The following is a 20,302-nucleotide window of genomic DNA, read 5'->3' on the forward strand; positions in this document are numbered from 1 at the left end:
CTCTCTCTCTCTCTCTCTGTTTCTACTTTGCATGTCTGAGCACGTCTTACCCATGTAAGAGCTTAAAGTGTGCCCTACATGCACGTGGGATAACTTCCCATTCAGCATAGGTCACCACTCTGTTATCGGTAATTGGGCACATACAAAAGTAAAAGGTTTTATCTACTTTGTATTATTAATCGCCAGGCCATCCAGTAGCATTTTAGAAAGTTTCAGTAAATAGGGACATTTTCCAGTAAATGGCTAAGGTTCTTCAGAAAAAAAGGGGTAATTGCTCTGAAACTATTTACCAGATAAACCAAGATGAAAATAAATGACATGCTTAGCCATTTGACCTTCAAATTCAGTTACCTCAGGCATTAAATGTAAAACATTGATTACAATTTGCTCTAATTTGTCTGAATCTACATTGAATCGCGACAAATTAAGGCCAAATAAATAGTAAAAGTCCAAATTTCAGCAGTATGTATTGTGTTTGATTATATTGAAGAGGTGACAAGTGAACCAGTTTGAGGTCATAATCTTGAGCCATCTTGTGAAAAAAACACCTAGGCAGAGTCTGATAGATCCACGTACCTGGCAATCTAATCTTTGACCAAAGATTTGTTTTCAAATTATTGTTAATAAAAAATATCATTCTAAAGAAACAAACTTGTCTCATCCCTGTACATATTTGATTTAATCCAGACAAAATCTTTCATTTCAACAAAACAACCAGCCAGAATCTGTTTCAGAGGGTGCCAAACTTCTTACATCAATTCTAATGAATAATGCAGCCAAGTCACAGTTTGCTGCCAATTAGTTCTGCTGTGTTTTTCACTCTACACAGCAGACTTCATATTGCAGTGTAAAATGCTCCCTTCTGTACTATTCTCCAAAAGAATTGGAACAGTCAGGCCAGTTACCATTTGGAATTGACATCAAATGGCAACGATATGATCAAAATTCTGCAGATATTTCCATGTGGATGAGATTGAATTGGACATCAATCATCATCATCAATGGTAGCCAATTAGATAGATATGATTGTTGGTAAATTTTGAGGTTGATGATCTCCCATACCACCTGGACGCAATCAGGTGCCGGCTATGGGTTCAGCGGACAAGTGTGACATTGTTTTGTTCAATGGCCACGTGTAAGATTCCACACTGGTCTTGTCGCTTGCCAGCAAGGTCATGATACTGGGGCATTCCAGAATTGGAGGACAGTTTTTCTTACTGCTGTCTCGGTGGGAACTTCTTTAATGAACATAATAGCTGAAATCAGAGTTTCCCAATAATATCTGGGAGCCAATAAAGGCATTATAAAATGATATTGGATAATGTTGGTCTTGGGCAAACATGCTTGATGCTAGTGATGTAACGAGGTGCGCTGAGCCTTCGAAGCATGTGTCGAGTAATGAGGGGACTTACGCAAAGCGCGTACCGAGGCTCGATTCATTTAAGGGAGGTTCCGAAAATGATGACGTCCGCAGCCTCGCTGCCAAGCTGTACCAAATGATTGCTTTTGGGAGTGCTTTATATTTTGCTGCGCGTTTTGACAGCTCACTACAGTCTATCAACACCTCTGGCTACATTCAAAATATGTGGGTGTTTGAAGAAGAATTGTGATCAGGTAAGAGTTTGGAGGTGGTTTGGAGAGTACGTACGTACGTACTGTATTTGGGCACTCCTACTGGACCCAAATGTTCATACTGTAGCTTTATATGTATAATTTGTTGTACGTTGATATTAGGGGAGCTACTTGGCACTGCTGACTTACAGGAGACATTACTATATCATATATTTTTATGACTGTTGAGGTACTGTTTGTGTGTCTGAGTGTGGTTTTTGTTTCATATATTTTTGTTTTTTTCTTTTTGTTTCAGGGGGTACTGTCCCCTCCTACATTATGGTCACACAGGTTATGAGTTATGATCCCATTGCTGATGATGTATGCCAAATTTAACCTCTGTGACTGGCAAACAATTAAAAAAAGTGTTGAACAAAAATGTATAGGGTATACATATGTGATAAACTATATACAGAGCAGATATGGTCAGACAATATTTAGCACAATAATTCCTTCCCAACAGACACACACATTAATAAATCAATGTATCACAAAAATGATTGGCAGGCAGCTGAATGTAATTCTACATTTAACTAGTAGGTAGTTCCATGCAAAATGGTAAGCACTGTTAAATGAACACTTTTCTCACTCCAATTGATTTGAGTGATTCAATGTTGCATTCAGCTTCACATTATAATTACTCCCTACAGCACTTTATTATACAATACAGATTCTGCTTAAGTATGAGAAGTGGTTTCATTTTGCATGGATTCTGCTTATGCTTACATACTCATTACAAATGGATACTGCGGTACAAGAAATAAATAGTCACTAAGAAAAGTAATAAAATATAAAAATCTGTGCAAAAGCCCAGCGAAATGCATCTTGGGAATTGTCATTGCATTGGCATGTTTTATGATAGCGTATTTGTAATACTTTGGTCGCATCCTAGTGGCTCTTTGGGGTAATTACTTTAAACGTGACTTAATTGTGAATGATTCATTTTATTCAATGATGGACATTTTGGCTCATATCAATTTACATTAATAATACATGGGACATTTATTTTCTATAACTTTGGTTGAAGTTGTTTATAACTTTAGTTGAAGTTGTTCTCTTATTTTTCACAGAATGTTTATTTCATTTGTAATACAGTAAAGTTGTTATATTTATCATTATTAAAGCATCCAGCACACAATAAAGCATCCCAATCCAAATAGCAATAACACGTTAAGTGCACATCCGCATATATCCGTATCGATTTTTTAAGCTGGACAATACCGTGATATCGATTATCGGTTAAAAAGTAATTATCATACAACTCTAGTAGAAATCTTAATTATTATTTGTGGAATGTGTGTCCAACAACATGCATGCAAAACTGTTACCATATCCTTTTTAGACTGCTTAGTAGGAGGGCCTCAAGATCTCACTTTGTTCTTCTTCTTCTTAAAGAAGACAATATCTAAAACGGGCACTCCTGTTATTCATGGATTAATTAGAATGAAATTTGGAAGGTAATAAAAAAATAAAATAAAAAAAAGAAGGTAATAAAAAAAAAAAAAAAATTAAATAAAAAAAAATTAATAAGGGGGGCTCATGGCTGATTAAATATTTGCTGACTTATTGTTGCCTGTGAGTTCTCATTTTGACGAATGAAGGCATGCACGCTCTTTAGAGTGCTGATCATGTCTCTGGGCTGATGATACATTTATGGAGCCAGGTGGTCATAGTTAATTTGATTATTATTTGATTATGGTAGTTCATAATTCAGTGAATCACATGGTATGGTAAACCTGATATAATCAGATATTTTTCTAAAAGAATGTGTAAACTACATTGATGTAATTTCTTCTATTTTTCACATTTTTAATAAAATTGTTAGCCCTGATTGAATGTCTCACTTTACCTCATGTAACCCTTTTATTCATCTGATCAGAATAAAACAAATTGTATTTCATACCTGTTTACATATGTGAGTTTGTCCTCTTTGTCAGCAGTCAAGCTAAATAAACAGCCAGCTTCTCCTCCCAATAAAAAACTCATTACGGATTTGCAACTCTGTTACTGTGATTATGCTAAGTATACATTGATCTGTAAACTGAGCTAATCATGCAGCCAGTCCTCCTAATTAAAATTGAAGGTCTATCACAATCGAAGGCATGCAACAATTTAAATACTATCTTTAAAAAAATACTTTAATGTTACTCAGGGCCAGTGTGTATTTACCGTAATTTTTGCACTTTAAGGCGCAACTGACTATAAGCCACCACCCACCAAATTTGGCACGAAAACGGCATTTGTTCATAGATAAGCGGCACTGGACTAAAAGCCACAGCTGTTCTCACTGTATTATGGGATATTTACCCCAAAAATATTAATCGGTAACACTTTATTTGACAGCGGCATCATATGACTGTTATAAGACTAAATGAACCACCATGAAGCTTTGCAGCCAACTGGTTCAAGAAGCTTCATTTGGCCATCACTGCTCCCTTTGGGGAGACAGTCAACCTCTGCTGCCACCTGCTGTAAACACTGTTGTCATCCAACATGCCTCCTAGCATGCATTGCTGCGCTACAAATATAAATAACAATCAAAATTCATTATTCTGTGTGTCAGGGCTGGACTCAAGTTTCTTGGTTTACAAAAATTATTTATTTGACAATGTCTCTCTCAAGGTAAAAACAAACAAGGCAGATTGTTCAAACACAAAAAAAATCACTTCACCAAAGAAGGCAAAAACATTTATCAAAAACTAGGGCTGTCAAAATTATCGCGTTAACGGGCGATACTTGTGTACTTGTTGTGTTTTTCGGAGTTTTGTCGCCCTCTGCTGGCTCTTGGGTGCGACTGATTTTACAGGCTTCAGCACCCATGAGCATTGTGTAAGTAATTATTGGCATCAACAATGGCGTGCTACTAGTTTATTTTTTGATTGAAAATTTTACAAATTTTATTAAAACGAAAACATTAAGAGGGGTTTTAATACAAAATTTCTGTAACTTGCACTAACATTTATCTTTTAAGAACTACAAGTCTTTCTATCCATGGATCTCTTTAACAGAATGTTAGTATTGGTAATGCCATCTTGTTGATTTATTGTTATAATAAACAAATACAGTACTTATGTACCGTATGTTGAATGTATATATATCCATCTTGTGTCTGATCTTTCCATTCCAACAATAATTTACAGAAAAATATGGCATATTTTATAGATGGTTTGAATGGCGATTAATTGCGATTAATTAATTTTTAAGCTCTATTTAACTCGATTAAAAATTTTAATCGTATGACACCCCTATCAAAAACACAAAGTAGCAAACAAACTAAAAAATGCTTATAATGGATTCATGATCAGACAGTATAGCACGACAAAAAGTCACTCCGCTGTGGAAGTATTATCATGAACACAAAGTAGCAAACCAACTCAAGAATGCTTACAAAAGATTCACAACCAGAATTTCTCCTTTGGCTGTGGACAGTCAGGGGAGACTGACTATATATACACACAAAAGGTAATGAGGAACAGGTGGAACTAATTGATGATTAGGGAGGACATGCGGAAGGGCATGTGCTCTGAAACAAGGAGGAAGAGACGAAATAAAGCACGAAATGACCATGACAGGACAAACCTCACCACGGTGTGACACTGTGCTAACTATTTCTTCAGGTACGGTTCCATTTGTTACATTAATTGCAAGTTATGGTATTTGGTAGGAATGGGAATCGAGAACCGATTCCGTGTGTTCCAAATCCATGGAATATTTTGGCAATTTATCTAACGATTCTCTTGTCAGTTCTGTTCAGCACAATTTAAGTTTTGAAATTTACGCACAGCACACACATTCGATTTGGCATGCACAGCTACATATTTACTCCTGGAGAGACTTCTTATTAAGTGTAACCTGGAGATTGTCATTGCTGAGTGAATTTGCATTGACTTTTACAGACCAGGTCATTATTCATGAGACTACTTAAAGAAACGATGATTTTTCCCCAAAATTCTATTAATGGGTCTATCGTATTCCTTGTCGTATACTCTATAAGAAAAATATAACATGCATCTAATCTAATATGCATCTAAAGTAATTCTAAATGATTTTATTAGCAATTTTAATACTCCTATTAGAAAGATTCCATAGGTATGTGTTCTTTCCCATAGCAACCAGTCAGTTACCTTATGTTATTGTCCTACGTCATGCGCGCTGCGTATTCTGGGACAGAGAATAAGCGTAAGGTGTGCATTTTGAGCAGAAGACGGCCACATTTTAGAGGAAGTATTAATCTGTGTGCGTACATGAACGAATGTAAGTAATTCCTATTCATGCCATAAAGTTCTTATGATAAGTTAGAGCTGTTATCAGCGCGACCGTTTCGTGTTTTTACTGTTACGTTGGCTGGTTGCTCCCTCTCGTCCTCGCTGCGTCGAGGAGAGCGTTGTTTACATTATATTCGCATTGCACATTTGTGTTAAAAGGGAATGTGTTAGTTTAGCATCTTAAGATGATGTTGTACATCCATATGAGTGTAAAGTGCTTAGTTTTCGCCACTTTATGGCCAAGATGACCGCACGTGCACGCTGCATGCTTCCGGGTTTTGCGCGTGCGCTCGCGCCCCCCCCCCCCCCCACCTTTGTGTCATTATAATATTACGAGTCATGTATGTGTGTTATTGACTGCTTTACACTCAGTTTGCATTATGTATTGCCTCAGCACTAATATGATGTAATTTTCTTTCCTTTCAGAACCACACATATACCCACACAGGCCAGTCTTCTTCCACACACATACAAATACAACAACATCTTTCCACGCATGCTCTCATCTGCTAATTGAGTGATTGTCCTATCAAGTGCCATTGCCTGTATATAGCTGTGCCTGTTGCCAAGTTGGATTAAAAGTGCCAAAGACGAACTCCACGCTTCGCTCCTTGTGTTCTTACACACACCCCGAGGCGAATGAACCATAAAACATATTGAACCCAGAACCTCATACGGTCCATTAGTCCAAATTAGAATCGATAAGGGAATCGATAAAGAGTCAAATCGTTAAGCAATATCAATAATGGAATCGGAATTGTAAAAATATTATAAATTCCCATCCCTAGTATTTGATAAAACTTTATTTGACAGTGGTGTCATAAGATTGTCATTAGACAATCATAATTATGACATGACATTGTCATGAGCATTAATGAATGCTTATAACAGATGTCTTTTAGTCTTATCCGGCAAATTATCTAACTTTTGAATGGAAGTAAAAGATCCAAGCTGGACATAAATGAAGTTAGTGACATACCGTATTGGCCCGAATATAAGACGGCCCTGATTATAAGACGACCCCCTCTTTTTCAAGACTCAAGTTTGAAAAAAGACTTTTTGAACACCAAATTCAATTTTATACAGAAAATAATTACAGTACATCCGAAACAAATAATTATAACAATATATTTGAGAGAAAAAGCATGTTATTTTGCCTCATTCAAATCTTAATATCTGAACATTTAAATATGTAAACTAAAGTGCAATCACATCCTTGAATGGCTTCTGGTTTTTTAAATGTAAATAAACCAATCTATTGTGATAAAACAACAAATTTGCAATAACTGCATTAACCATCAAAGTGAAGTCTAACTGTAACTGTAGTCTTCAAACAAATCTGAATAAGGAAAAACATTGCAATAAAACATTGTAAACTGGTTAAACTTGAGAGTAGTTGAGATCTGTCATGACAGAACATCGCTTCAATGATATCTGGCGCTACCTAGCGTCGTGAATGGGTATAATGTCTAGACTGCAAATATAAGACGACCACCTCTTTTTCAGTCTTATTTCAATGCTAAAAACACAGTCTTATATTCGGGCCAATACGGTAATTTGCCAGATGACACTTAATGATATGGGCATTCAGTAATGCCTATGATAGCGTCGTGTCATAATTATGACAGTCTTATGACATCCGCGTCATAGTGTTATCTATTAACTAGAGATGTCCCGATCGATCGGGATCCGATCACGTCATTTTCAAAGTATCGGAATCGGCAAAAAAATATCGACCATGCCTTTTTAAAAAAAAAAAAAAAAAAATATATATATATATATATATATATATATATATATATATATATATATATATATATATATATATATATATATATATATATATATTAATTTGTTTTCTAATTGTATTTAACGTTACAGACATAATATGTTACATTCAGCCAGAGTCTTTAATTTAGGCTTAAGGTAGGGTTATAAAAAATAGCCCATTAATGGCGGCAATTATTTATTAAACAATGTGTCACATTGAAAGATTTAATGCTATTAACATTTGCGCTGCACGACCCTCTCTCTCATTATTGCGCTCAATCTGTTATAACACAGTTTTATCAATATAGAAAGATAGAAGGCAGCGCAAAACAAGTATAGTGTATTTGGCAGCCCTTGGTGTCTTCCTTCACTAGGCTATAACCTTGCAATCCTGCTACCTATGATAATTGTAATCATAGGGGAAGCAAGGTGACAACAGATATTTTTCTTAACACCTTAACTTATTTACCTAAGCAGAGAAGATATATCCATTAGTAGCATGACACACAGTCATGGTTTTACTTCCCATCATGGTTTCACTTCCCATCATGCATTGGGGCATGCTGCAGTATCATTTACTGAAAGCTCAACAAATACACTAGATGGCAATATTTCATCACAATATACAAAGTCACAAGTCTTTCTATCAGTGGATCCCTCTCACAGAAAGAATGTTAAAAATGTAAATGCCATCTTGAGGATTTATTGTCATAATAAACAAATACAGTACTTATGTACTGTATGTTGAATGTATATATTCGTCCGAGTTTTATTCATTTTTTTTCTTAATGCATTGCCAAAATGTATATGATCGGGAAAAATTATCGGGAATGATTGGAATTGAATCGGGAGCATAAAAAAGCAATCGGATCGGGAAATATCGGGATCGGCAGATACTCAAACTAAATCGATCGGGATCGGATTGGGAGCAAAAAAACATGATAGGAACAACCCTACTATTAACCCAAAAAAATCAACAAATAACCTGCACTGGCCAAATGAGGGAAAAAAGTAGCGGCTAATAGCCCGGAAATTTAGACGTTTTTATTCATTTTAGTTGTATTCATTGAATTTTGAATTACGTTGTTTTACTTTAAACATGTATTTGTGACTATCAAAAATATATCACAAATACAATAATGATATGATAATATACAGTATACTGTATAATTGTTGTTTTTTCCAATGACCAAAAATAGTTACTTGCAGGGTTAAAGGTCTGAAGTGTCAACTTTTGAATAGCTGTCCACCTGAGTGATAACTGTCCCTGAGAGTGTTAAATGACCATAAATAGTCACTTGCCCTATAAAGGGTTAAGGATGTACCGAGAATGTGGCAAGTGAACATTGTGGATGATGGTGAGCATGCGACGTACTTTTCCACAGGAGCTGACGCAATATAAGGAGCGAGCCAACAGGTGGCAACGTTTCCTAAGGCAATGAAAGGAGACTTAGATGCTCTCCATGATTATACACATGATACCACTTTATCATATTTAGATGGATTAGAAAATGCATTTCAATCAACAAAATTAGTAGAATATTGCAGAAAAACACCTGAGGACAAGACGGCCAATGCGCTTTTCCTCCAGCTGACAGCAGGTGGACTTGTCCTCCTCCTCGCTGGTGCCTGTTGACGTTCTCGAAGGGTTCGTCTAATGCCACCATTGCGCTTCCATTGTGCCCAAGCAGACCCAACAGGAAGCGGCAAACATCGACGAACAGGGCCTCATTAGACACGTGTGCTCCCTACACAAACATTCGGTTCTGTTTGGGGGACAGGATTTCGAGATGTCTTTTATCATCTGTCGCATACGTCCTCTCTACCAATGCGGTTTTAAGAAAAAGCGAAAATGAGATGGGATTTTACATTAGAAGGGCCACCTGCGGAACGTCGCAATGATGGTGAGTCTCCATTATATTCTTCATCTTGACGTGTGACAAATCCGATTTGACACTCTAGGAAAATATTGATTTATAGAAGCTAGGTGTAAATAACAAGTTCACTCTGTTACAGGAGGTGCCAACCATGTAAATTGAATGTATTTCAGATATTTCCAGAATTTCAGGAAACTAAATCTGCATCAAACCAGTTGTGTGTTTAAAAATTGTGCGCTTGTTCGGTCTCAAAGTCGAACAAACGTCACGCACACGAAAATCAATGCATAATATTTTCAAATGAATGCGTACAACTATGAGTCAGTCATTTCGCCTCCTTTTTGGAGGGGTGTTGAAAAGGGATGATATTGGACACAAAATGGACGAAAAATAACATTTCAACCTGACAGCCACCATTTCGTCAGGCTAAATTACCGTTGGGAGATTACCATTTTAATGTGCTTCTAGATTGCCATTCATAGCATATGAAAGGTATTTGTCTTTTTTCAGACAAGGGGCCGCTCCCTTCTCGTGTAAATAGACACATCTGGCAAGGACACGCCCAGACTTTTTTCAGAAATTCACTCGCAAGAGCATCTTCGCAAACAGAATTGTCATATTTGCCACTCGGATTGTTTCTGGATGGAATTTCTGTATATTCTAGGGATTGCTCTGAATTATTAATGCGTTAGAGACCACTGTGGTTTACATGGGTGTCATTTTAGTCATTTAGTGTATTCAAAGACAGCCATGCGGTGTCTGGGCCTGGCTTTGAATCTATTTTCCACAAATTGCTGGTTGCAAAGCCTCAGTTGTTTTTATTGCATAGTTGAAAAGAAAAAAGGTTTAATGTGACAAAGACTTGTCGTTATGGATAAATGCTGGGGATGGTCAGTCCCTGATGTAGTTTTTTAAGGGTTGTATGGTTTTAGAAAAAAAATCTAATTAAAATCTAATTAAACTTTAGTAACGTGACATGGGATAACATAATCCCATCAAAACATTGTAAATTCTGACCAATAATGCAAGGACACGCGAATGTTATGTGGCTCTTTCAAGCAAGGGCGTAGATTTGCATGGGGACGGTAGGGACATAACACTACCAACTTTTCAGGATGCTCAAATTGTCCCCACCAACTTTTAAGCAACCCTATTTGCATTTTATAATGAGTTCAGTTATATAGGTAGTTTATATTGCCTTCCCATATGTTGTAAGGATACAAGTGACCCTACCATTATTAAGTGAATTATTTTCAGACTTATATTTACCCACTTTTCACTTGCTGAATGTGCTAGTCCATTTCCCCCCCTCAAACTCATGTTTGACTTGCTGATGATTTGACCCCCACACACACACACACACACGGACTGACCCGATGGAAATACATGTTGCCAACATGCCGCCTCAACCGCCCCCTTTAAAGAGAAGGGCTATTAGAAGTTTTTTTTTTCCCAGCCAGCGGCAGCCACTGTAAGAAATGTAAAAAGATGTCAATATTATGAATGTGGGGAACACACCACAAATTTTGCTACAACCTGTATCAGAGTTTGCTTAACATTAAACTGTGTGATTTTGATAACCTGCAAAACTCGAGCTGCTGAGAGAGAAGTGTCCTCCACTTTTGTACGTATTTTCTGCTGCAACGTTAATTAAACTGTGAGACATGTAGTGAACCGAGGTTTACCCACTTCTACTCAATTTTCATTTTTGTTTTGTTTATGTGGTCTTAAAGAACTTGGTAGCTTTTCAGTTTTCGTCGGTTTTAGCGACACTGGTGGACAAAAGCGGTAGTTTTTTGAAGACTGCGTTTCCCATTAGGACCAGCACATGAGCGCATAGTATCTTCCTATGAGGGGCGTAACAGAAAATAATTGAGAAGCACTGGTATAACGCAATACAGATTTATTTTGCAATGATCAGTTAGCCTATCAATTAATTCGGTTCATATTCATAAGAAATGTTGCCCTAACTCCCTTTTACCCAATCTGTTTGGTCTTATTCACGTCCCGTCCCCTGCAAAAAGTGTACATGCATGTTATGCTGTTATATCGTCCCTACCAATGTTGAGCCCAAACCTACACCCTTGCTTTCAAGTTCACTCACTAGTAACTGCCATTTGTATCCAAATGATATTTTAGGTTATTATCTTATATGTACAAATATATTTTTTGCCAAGCGTGTTGTACATCTTGCCCTAAACCTAAAGTAGCTGTAAACTGCATGTAAATATACTGTGTATATTTGGTCATTGACTAACTGCATCAGACAGAGACTGAAAGTTGAGCGATATGGCATAAATTTCACATCATGGATGAATTTATATGATGTATTGTGATAATTTTATAGCAAGTATTTTTTCTGAATGTATTATTAAAATGTAAAAAGCAATTATTTCCCACTTAAAGAGGCAGGAGTTAGCAGATTTCTTAGCACAATAGCTAATGTCTAAATTCACGATTTCAATGTAAAATCAATAAATATTTCAGTCTTAGTCTTTATAATCTCCTATATTATATTTATCCTTGCAACTATAAATGCCCAAGAAAATATGATCTATAAACACTTGAATATATTTTTAACTCATAACGAAAAAAAATGCAGAGGAAGTGAAAGGATTCTGCCCTAACAACATATGAAAATCCTATCTACTACTTTTTTGCTAGCCATTTTATAGCAATTTTGATATTGGGAGATAACCAGTGCTTAATTTGTAAATCATAATGTGCCAGAACGCCAACTATAGGGATGACGTGTCACCAAAAGGCATCTTAACCTTTCTTTGATCAAACCTGGGAACTTTATCACCCTGTTCTATAACCAGAACAAGCATAGCATACGTCATTGGACCTTTACAGGAATCTGTAATCATTAAAATGTTCATTTTATTTGTAAATAATAATACTCTACTTACATTATTTAACTATTTACTATAAGTCACTCTAGTTTCTGAAGTGATGGTTGTTTTGGCACATGCATGGTTACATACTGTATATCTACATAATGAAATTTGTAATGTCATCAAAAAATATATACAGTATAGCCGAAGGGGGGGGGGCGCTAAATACGCAATGGGGACCAACGAATCAGTAGTCACACGAGCAACACGCCTCTTTACCCCGCCGACCATTTGAATTATAAATGTCAATGTCATAGAAAAGAACATTTGGACATTCATTTACCATTTTCAAATCCTTAATTTCATATAGAAATTAAAAATTGAAGAAAAGACTAAATCCAGATTTTTATCATAGAATGACCATTTATCAACGATGGATATGATATTCATGGACATTTAATATTAAGCAAAAGAATAGAAAGCGACTTGATCCTCAGGGAAATTGTAAGTGATATGGGATCATTATGGACACTTTTTAGAATCATCTTTTGCGACAGTGACACAAGGATTGTTCTTCTTGTTCAGAACACTCTTTTAGCATCACTGTGAGGTACCTTTGCCATTCAAAAAACGTAACCTAATGTAGTCAGTGCTCAACTAGACTTATCAAAATCCAGCAGCAACTGCTTTAATACGCTGCTGCTGAGCTCTTAATGTTGAAGATACATTCACCTTAGTTCCTGGCAGTGCTCCAGGATTAACAACAGCACTGCAATCAATCAGACAAGAGAAAAAAAGGACTTGCTCATTTTATTTTAGATAAATCTCAAAACACCCCATATGAGAAAAGTTTCACAAAATGTAGGTGCTAAATGAAATAATGTTGCCTCACTTTACCTAGAAGTTTATTCAGTGTGATTTTTGAACCGGTTTAGTTCAAGGTGTTCTTTTGTTATATGAATGGCAACAGGTGGTTATACAGCTTATGGTGCTGTACATTTTGCAATATGCTTAAAGGGGAGCAGTATTTCATTGTTCCACACATCACAATACGTCCCTGGCATAGATATACTGTACAAATAACATACAACAAGTATACTGTATATAATATATTATAAGTAGTCAATTCATAATACCTCCCAGACCACTTACGTGAAATAGGATCATTTCCTTGGGCATACTCTATTATATCTCACAGTTAAAATCTTAGGGAATCGCTGTTCCGGTATAATCTTAATGACCACAAGTATACTTTTGCATGTTCTTTGAGTCTGTGAGAACCCAACTGAATTAAATTCAGTATTTGTAAATCAATTTATCAAACAAGCTGATGCGCATTCTTCTACTAACAACAAAGCTGCAACAGAGAAGAAATTTTCAGCAATTGGCCGCGACATTTACAGTTGTATAACTAAACATACTGTGGGCATGTAGTATGTTAGACTAAACGGCGGAGTTGTTTTGTGATGCCAGAAGAGTAAACAATGGAAGACTCATTATTTTACTGGTTAAAACGTCACAACAAGGCCACTGGGACTAATTGCCCCTGCAAGTTGAGCAGTGAATGATGCGGTAGCTTTGCCGTTGCCACTTTTCTGGTGATTGATCTAGTTTAAAAGCTGATAGGCAAGAAAACATGAGTTTTGAAATTTTGTGCAGTATCCCATGAGGCGCATTCAGTTTAGAGATAATCCGTTGATAATGTCTCACCAGAGTTTTCGGAAAGCTACTGTTTGTAATACCACTAAAATTCTCTAGAAATTGTGCAATATATCTTAAAAACACGCTGTTGAACTACAGACTTAATAAGACACAACCCAAGTAATATCCCTTCATTTCCCTTTGTACCGCAGCTCCCTAATCCAACTGAGCCACTCTCGATTTAAAGGAGCAGGATGACAAAATGGCCCAGTTGCTGGTACCGCCTGGTCCTGACAGCTTCCGCCCCTTTGTCCCGGAGTCTCTGGCCGCCATTGAGAGGCGCATTGCCGAAGAAGAGGCCCGGAGACCGCGGGCAGAGCGTCGCAGCGACTGTGATGATGAAAATGGACCCAAACCTAACAGTGACTTGGAGGCAGGAAAATCACTTCCCTTCATCTATGGTGACATCCCTCCAAGTTTGGTGTCCACTCCCTTGGAGGATTTGGACAGCTTTTACAGCAACCAGAAGGTCTGTTTGAATCAATCCCAAAAAGTTCAGAGCAGACAGTTTCTGATCAGCGGATAAAAGCATAAGCTACATTTAGTAAACTAGTAACCGTTTTCGTTACTAAGATAACTGACACCTCTTTTTGTGACTAGACAATAACTAGATTTTTTTTAGATTAACATTTTCAGACGTCTTCCTATCTGCATACATTTATTTTTTCTGAAAATGATTGTGGAAATCCAACACAAAAAAATACTACACTAAACTTCACCCATTTTTTCAGCATGTTGCACAGCCTACACACTTTGGCCAATTTTTAACGTTCCACCTCCAAAATGTTCCAAAAAAGTACTTGACACAGGCCACCTTTTGATATACGCTCACAGTCGGTTTGTCCTAAACTGATATGCCAAAAACTAAAAAAAAAAATCTAAATGTATCTAATCTAACATTTTTTAAAAATCTAATTCACAACATTCATCTATCAAAAATCAGAATAAAGGTGAACCAATTTTGTATTATATTTTTCCCCCTCAAAAACACACAATTCCACCAAAATTTCACAAAAACATCCCCATTCACTTTCTTTGGCCCTATTCATTTCACACATTCAACACCTGCTTAAGAAACAAAGACACCCCCCCCCAAAAAAACCCAACAAAAAACATTTTCCATTTACTCGTATAGATTGTAAACTCGTATCCACACAAAACAAAATCTCCACTGGTGGACCCACAAAAGAAAAAAAAAAACACTAAAGGAGGTGGTCCAGAAATGCCCCAATAACAACAGAAAGCGACTCAAAATGAACAGCAAGTGACATGCAAAGGAAATGCATTTTGTAGTGGTAAAATGCAGCATTTGAACATGTCTGTGTCTGTGACATTGTTTGATGAGTAGTTGATACTAAATTGCATTGTTCCGTTGCTCTAATAGATTGTGTGCACTCTTTGCAACTGCTGTACTGCTGTTGCAGTCTGCCTTATTCAAAAGAGGCCTTTTGATTTATGGCGCTCTAATACAAAAGGTCAAAAGGAAGTTTGCCATTAGGCATGTGCCGGTATGATATTCTGATGGTATGATAACCTTAATATCCCGGTTTCAGGGTATCACAGTATTGCAATTACATCTCTAAAGTGTGTCAATTTGAGATATCTGGGTTAGAAAAAAAACTTTTTTCCATTGAACATGATTTTTTTTTCTTAAAACATTAGCAAATTGGACATAAGTATAATTTTTAAGTTAAAATAAATAAAAAAGTACATTAAAAAATATTCTAAATAAAATTAAAATAAATGCAGTCCTCTAGGTGAGCCTTAACCCACAGCTCAACATCACTACCATCAGAACAGAAATAATTGAATTATTTTCCATAAAAAGCACGTGTGTATGACTTGTATCATGTTTACATTATACACACACTCTCTTTTTCAACACAGATAGTTGCCAGAGTGTTACCGCTGCTAGACACACTAAACACGCTGGAGTTAACTCTCGTAGCTGGTGAGAAACGTTCATGACAGGGTTTACTAACCTTTAATTTTGTATAAAAGCGTAATCATATTGGAAGTTTTGCCTCCTCAGCAGCCACCCTCCGCAATCATGTTTTACATGTCTGTTGGCCCTCTGCGTCTAAGCCGCAGCCGTCTGTCACTTTTCTGTAGCCGAAGTATTCCCACACCAGCGTTTTCGTTTCCTTCGATGGGGGAAAAACATTTTCACCTCCCCCAGCCATCGTGTAGAACAGCTGACTCACTGACACTGGACAACAACCGGTTGGGGAGGGTTGAGCCTTGCAGCTGCAAGCGAGGGATTTCTCCATGCATTTTTGGAACATAAAAATAGCTAATACCTTCAGAACGGTATGACAGAAAATTTTGCGGTTTTGAAACCTTGATGTTTTCATACCATGGTATACATTGAAACCGGTAATCGGCACATGTCTATTTGGGGTAATGGATTTTGAAGTCTTATTGGCAGAGGCAAACAAACAAACATGTTGCTGAGCACAGTACACAAATTCTAGGAGTGCCTGGTTAGTAGGTCCACTTCAGTTTGCAATCAAGTTTGTACCCGTTTTTGCATTAATAAAACTAATAAATCAGGCCTAGAAAACTGTTTAGTGTGATTGCCCACACATTAACATTTGTTCTTAATAATGCACTGTATAAACTAGAATATGTTAATGTATTCACTCTTTTTTTTTTTTCCTTTTCAGACTTTCATAGTATTGAATCGTGGGAAGGCAATCTTCCGTTTCAACGCCACTCCTGCCTTGTACATCTTAAGCCCCTTCAACCCGCTTAGGAGAATAGCGATTCGAGTTTTAGTCCACTCATATCCTTTTTAAAGAGTACTGTACATAGAGCTACATAAAGTGTTAATCAGACAAAATGAGACTTGGATGTACTGTATACCAAAACGACATGTTGTAACTGGCTCAGACCTTGCAGAATTTTATCTAAACTATGCAATAAATGCAAGTGGTAAGGAGACCATACATTTATACAGAATATTTTCGGTGAAAACCAACCCACTGAAAGCAACCTTAATACTGATGTGCCCCACAATGAAAACAAGTTAAACAGCTTTCTTAAAGAAGCACGGAAATACTTAGACACTGCATCTGGGTTGGATGTATTTTTGAGTTTACTGTGTATGCATTCTGAATGTTGATATTCCATTGTGTTCCTTGACCTTTGTGTATCAACGATGTTCAGCGTGTTGATCATGTTCACCATCCTAACCAACTGTGCTTTTATGACCCTAAGTAACCCTCCAGAATGGGCCAAGAATGTAGAGTAAGTTCATTATTCTCTGTCACATGTACAGTAGTCATTGGTTCCTTCTTCTCATAAATGCAACAATTTTAAACATACTGTATTTATTAAATATTAATTTACATAACACCACGCCCACACATAGTTTCTCTGGCCATAACTTCGGAGCTCGGCTGGATGGAGATCGTCCATTATTAACTCATTGACTGCCATTGATGAATGATCTTTTTCTCCTAACTCAATTGGATTGGACATCTATTGCTGTCAATGGCAGCCAATGAGAGGAAAGATGACGGCTAGAGTCTGTTTGCTGTACTGCACAGAGGCAGTAGCAGGTCAAACTAGAGCTGCAGAGGTACCAGCACTCACTTGTTTTTCTTCACACTCTGGTGTAGCATTAACCCTTGCCTTTGCGTTACTGTCTCTCTCTGTCCCTGGTTGTCATGGTAACAAAAGCTTAAGCAGACGACCTTAAAACATGATTAAACACAAACAACATAAGCATAACATGGCGGCTGGACAAATTTGCAATTTGTCTTATTGTAACACACAATTTGTCATTGCTATTTGCCAGATACACATTCACAGGGATTTACACTTTTGAGTCACTCATAAAGATCCTGGCCAGAGGCTTCTGCGTGGGCAAGTTTAGTTTTCTGCGTGACCCTTGGAACTGGCTGGACTTTAGCGTCATCCTCATGGCGTAAGTATTTTGGCACACTTGAGACTTTTATCGCTAATCACTTAATAATTGATGGGATCAATATGGAACGAGTTCACGAATCCAAATTTCTATGGCTAGAATAAATTAAAGAATCAGCTGGAACATCAAGCATGTTCAAAGCAAAGTGTCACGAAGCATCGCACAAAAATAATGTTACCAATTTAACAGCTGTGTCTTGAATTTTCTCAAATGTGTACATTTGTGCTCATGCTTGGGTGATGCTGTGTGATAACTGTGCATTTAATTCTGCAGGTATATAACCGAGTTTATAAACCTAGGCAATGTTTCAGCTCTGCGCACATTCAGAGTATTGAGAGCTTTGAAAACTATCTCAGTCATACCAGGTAAGGCTGCCCTAGTTTATCCTTCTGTGTGTGACCATTTGCTGCTCCTTCCCTTTTCCACGACCCCTCCCCTTTTGTTTTCTCATGTCATGCGTGTGAATGTCTGTGCCGTGTGTGCGTGAACGTGCGCATCCCCAAAACACCTCGCAACACCCCGAACCCCCCCACCCCTGCCTCGCTACCTCCTCCCTTACAGATATGTCACAGAGTTTGTGGACCTGGGCAATGTATCAGCGCTGCGAACCTTCAGGGTTCTGCGGGCCCTGAAAACTATATCAGTCATCCCAGGTGAGCACACCATCAAGGCTAAACAAGGCCAATCAAATGCTCACTGCTAAGTGGCGTTTTGGGCAACATGTAATCACTTCCGAGCTCATCTTCACTGTAGTAAAGCTTGACAGCGCCGTTTTGCCATCCCTCATGTTGCCTTCAAAAAAAAAAAAAAAAAGCTGGAATCTGGATTCAATCTGCATAGATTGAAAGGATTCCTAGCTTTTAGACACATAGAAAGGCAGAACGCTTTCTTTGAAACCTATTCTTGCCTTGGGAGCCACCTGTGGATTTGTTGTGCTTTTTTTTCCCTCCTTTACGCATGACACATTGCAAAGGAAGATTTGCTGGTGGCAATTCATGTGCGTTTGTGTTTGTGGCATGTTTTGTTGTTTGGGATCTAGTGAGTAGTTTTTCAAAGCACTTTTCATTGCACAAATCAGGAGGAAAAATTGATGGAGTTACATTCAAATAATATCCACATCATACCACTGCATAGCGCTAAGAAAAAAAAAACCCTCGACATTAAGTATTCAATCATACTGACTGTATTTCTATACTAAGTATGGTTTCAACTGTGGGAGGAAACTTCGCTGTCCTTACGGAATATGAATTATTTATGTACTATCCTTAGTTTTGTTTTTGTTATGTTGTTTTACTTTTTTTCATTTTTTAAAGGCGATGTTGATTTATTTTTTTCATTTTTTTAAAGGCGATGTTCATATAGTAAAATGGAATATTAAAAATATGTTCAGCCAAACTACAACGATGATTTAAATATTAAAGATGGTGTTCATATGGTAAAATGGAATATTAAAGATATGTTCAGCCAAACTACAATGATAATTTAAAAATACAGTATGACTCAATTCAATGTACAGAGGTACCTTGACATACGATCTCTTCAACACACGATCTTTTTGACATCCGACATAAAATTTTGACTCACCGTTTGTTTCTACATCTGACGACATGCTTGAAATACGACGACATGGCAGCGCCGTAGAGAGACGCAGGGCGGTTTTTCTTGTGAGTGAAATCAACACAGGTTCCAAGAAGGTTAGTGCAGGTTGTGAAACAAGGAAAAATGTGACGCTGACCATTGAAATCAAGATAATGATAGAAAAATATGAGCGTGGGGTGCGCAGCCGTGAACTTGCTCAACAATATGGCCGTAGAATGTCTACAATCTACGATCGAAGTTAAGGTGACAGTTATTATTGTGGTAATATCGCCAAAGAAATCGCTAGCTTCGTCAGGTTTTTATCATTTATTTCAGAATTTGAGCAACACAACACACCTATTGTCCATGCAGTTGACAGTGTTCTCAACAAAACATTAAAAGAGAAAGTAAAATTTCAACCGCACCGCTCCCTCGTTCTGTCACGTTAGCGATGCGGTGCATTCAGGTAAATTACGCAAAACACATCCGCCACGTTAGAACCCGATTCGTTACGTTATTACAGGGATTATTATGATTATTATTTCATTATTCTGGTTTTTATTTATAATTTTTTTTTTTGATATGTGTAATTGCCATTTGTAATAGTACCAGCAGTATTTATTAAGGATTTAGTGTAGGTTTTCCAGCTGTGGAACGAATTAATGAAATTATAATGTATTCTTATGGGAAAATCCTGCTCAACATACGACTATTTCGACTTACAAACACGGG

General features: G+C 37.2%; 1 protein-coding gene across 3 annotated transcripts in view; it reads left to right on the plus strand.

Annotated features, from left to right (window-relative positions):
- The first annotated feature begins 9,118 nt into the window (after positions 1-9,118).
- Positions 9,119-20,302, plus strand: part of LOC130906075 (sodium channel protein type 2 subunit alpha-like) — a 41,247-nt gene continuing 30,063 nt past the window's right edge. The window contains exons 1-6 of one of the 3 annotated variants that reach the window (XM_057819994.1): positions 9,119-9,550; positions 14,214-14,530; positions 16,728-16,845; positions 17,220-17,310; positions 17,864-17,992; positions 18,266-18,357. In XM_057819994.1, coding sequence (XP_057675977.1) covers positions 14,264-14,530; positions 16,728-16,845; positions 17,220-17,310; positions 17,864-17,992; positions 18,266-18,357 — 697 coding nt within the window. In that variant the 5' untranslated portion in view covers positions 9,119-9,550; positions 14,214-14,263. Of the gene's footprint in view, positions 9,551-14,213; positions 14,531-16,727; positions 16,846-17,219; positions 17,311-17,863; positions 17,993-18,265; positions 18,358-18,553; positions 18,646-20,302 lie in introns of those variants that run through there. The other 2 variants (XM_057819985.1, XM_057820004.1) reach the window with 2 other exon arrangements.

This window comes from Corythoichthys intestinalis, chromosome 2 (genome assembly GCF_030265065.1).
Source record: "Corythoichthys intestinalis isolate RoL2023-P3 chromosome 2, ASM3026506v1, whole genome shotgun sequence".
Taxonomy (NCBI): Eukaryota; Metazoa; Chordata; class Actinopteri; order Syngnathiformes; family Syngnathidae; genus Corythoichthys; species Corythoichthys intestinalis.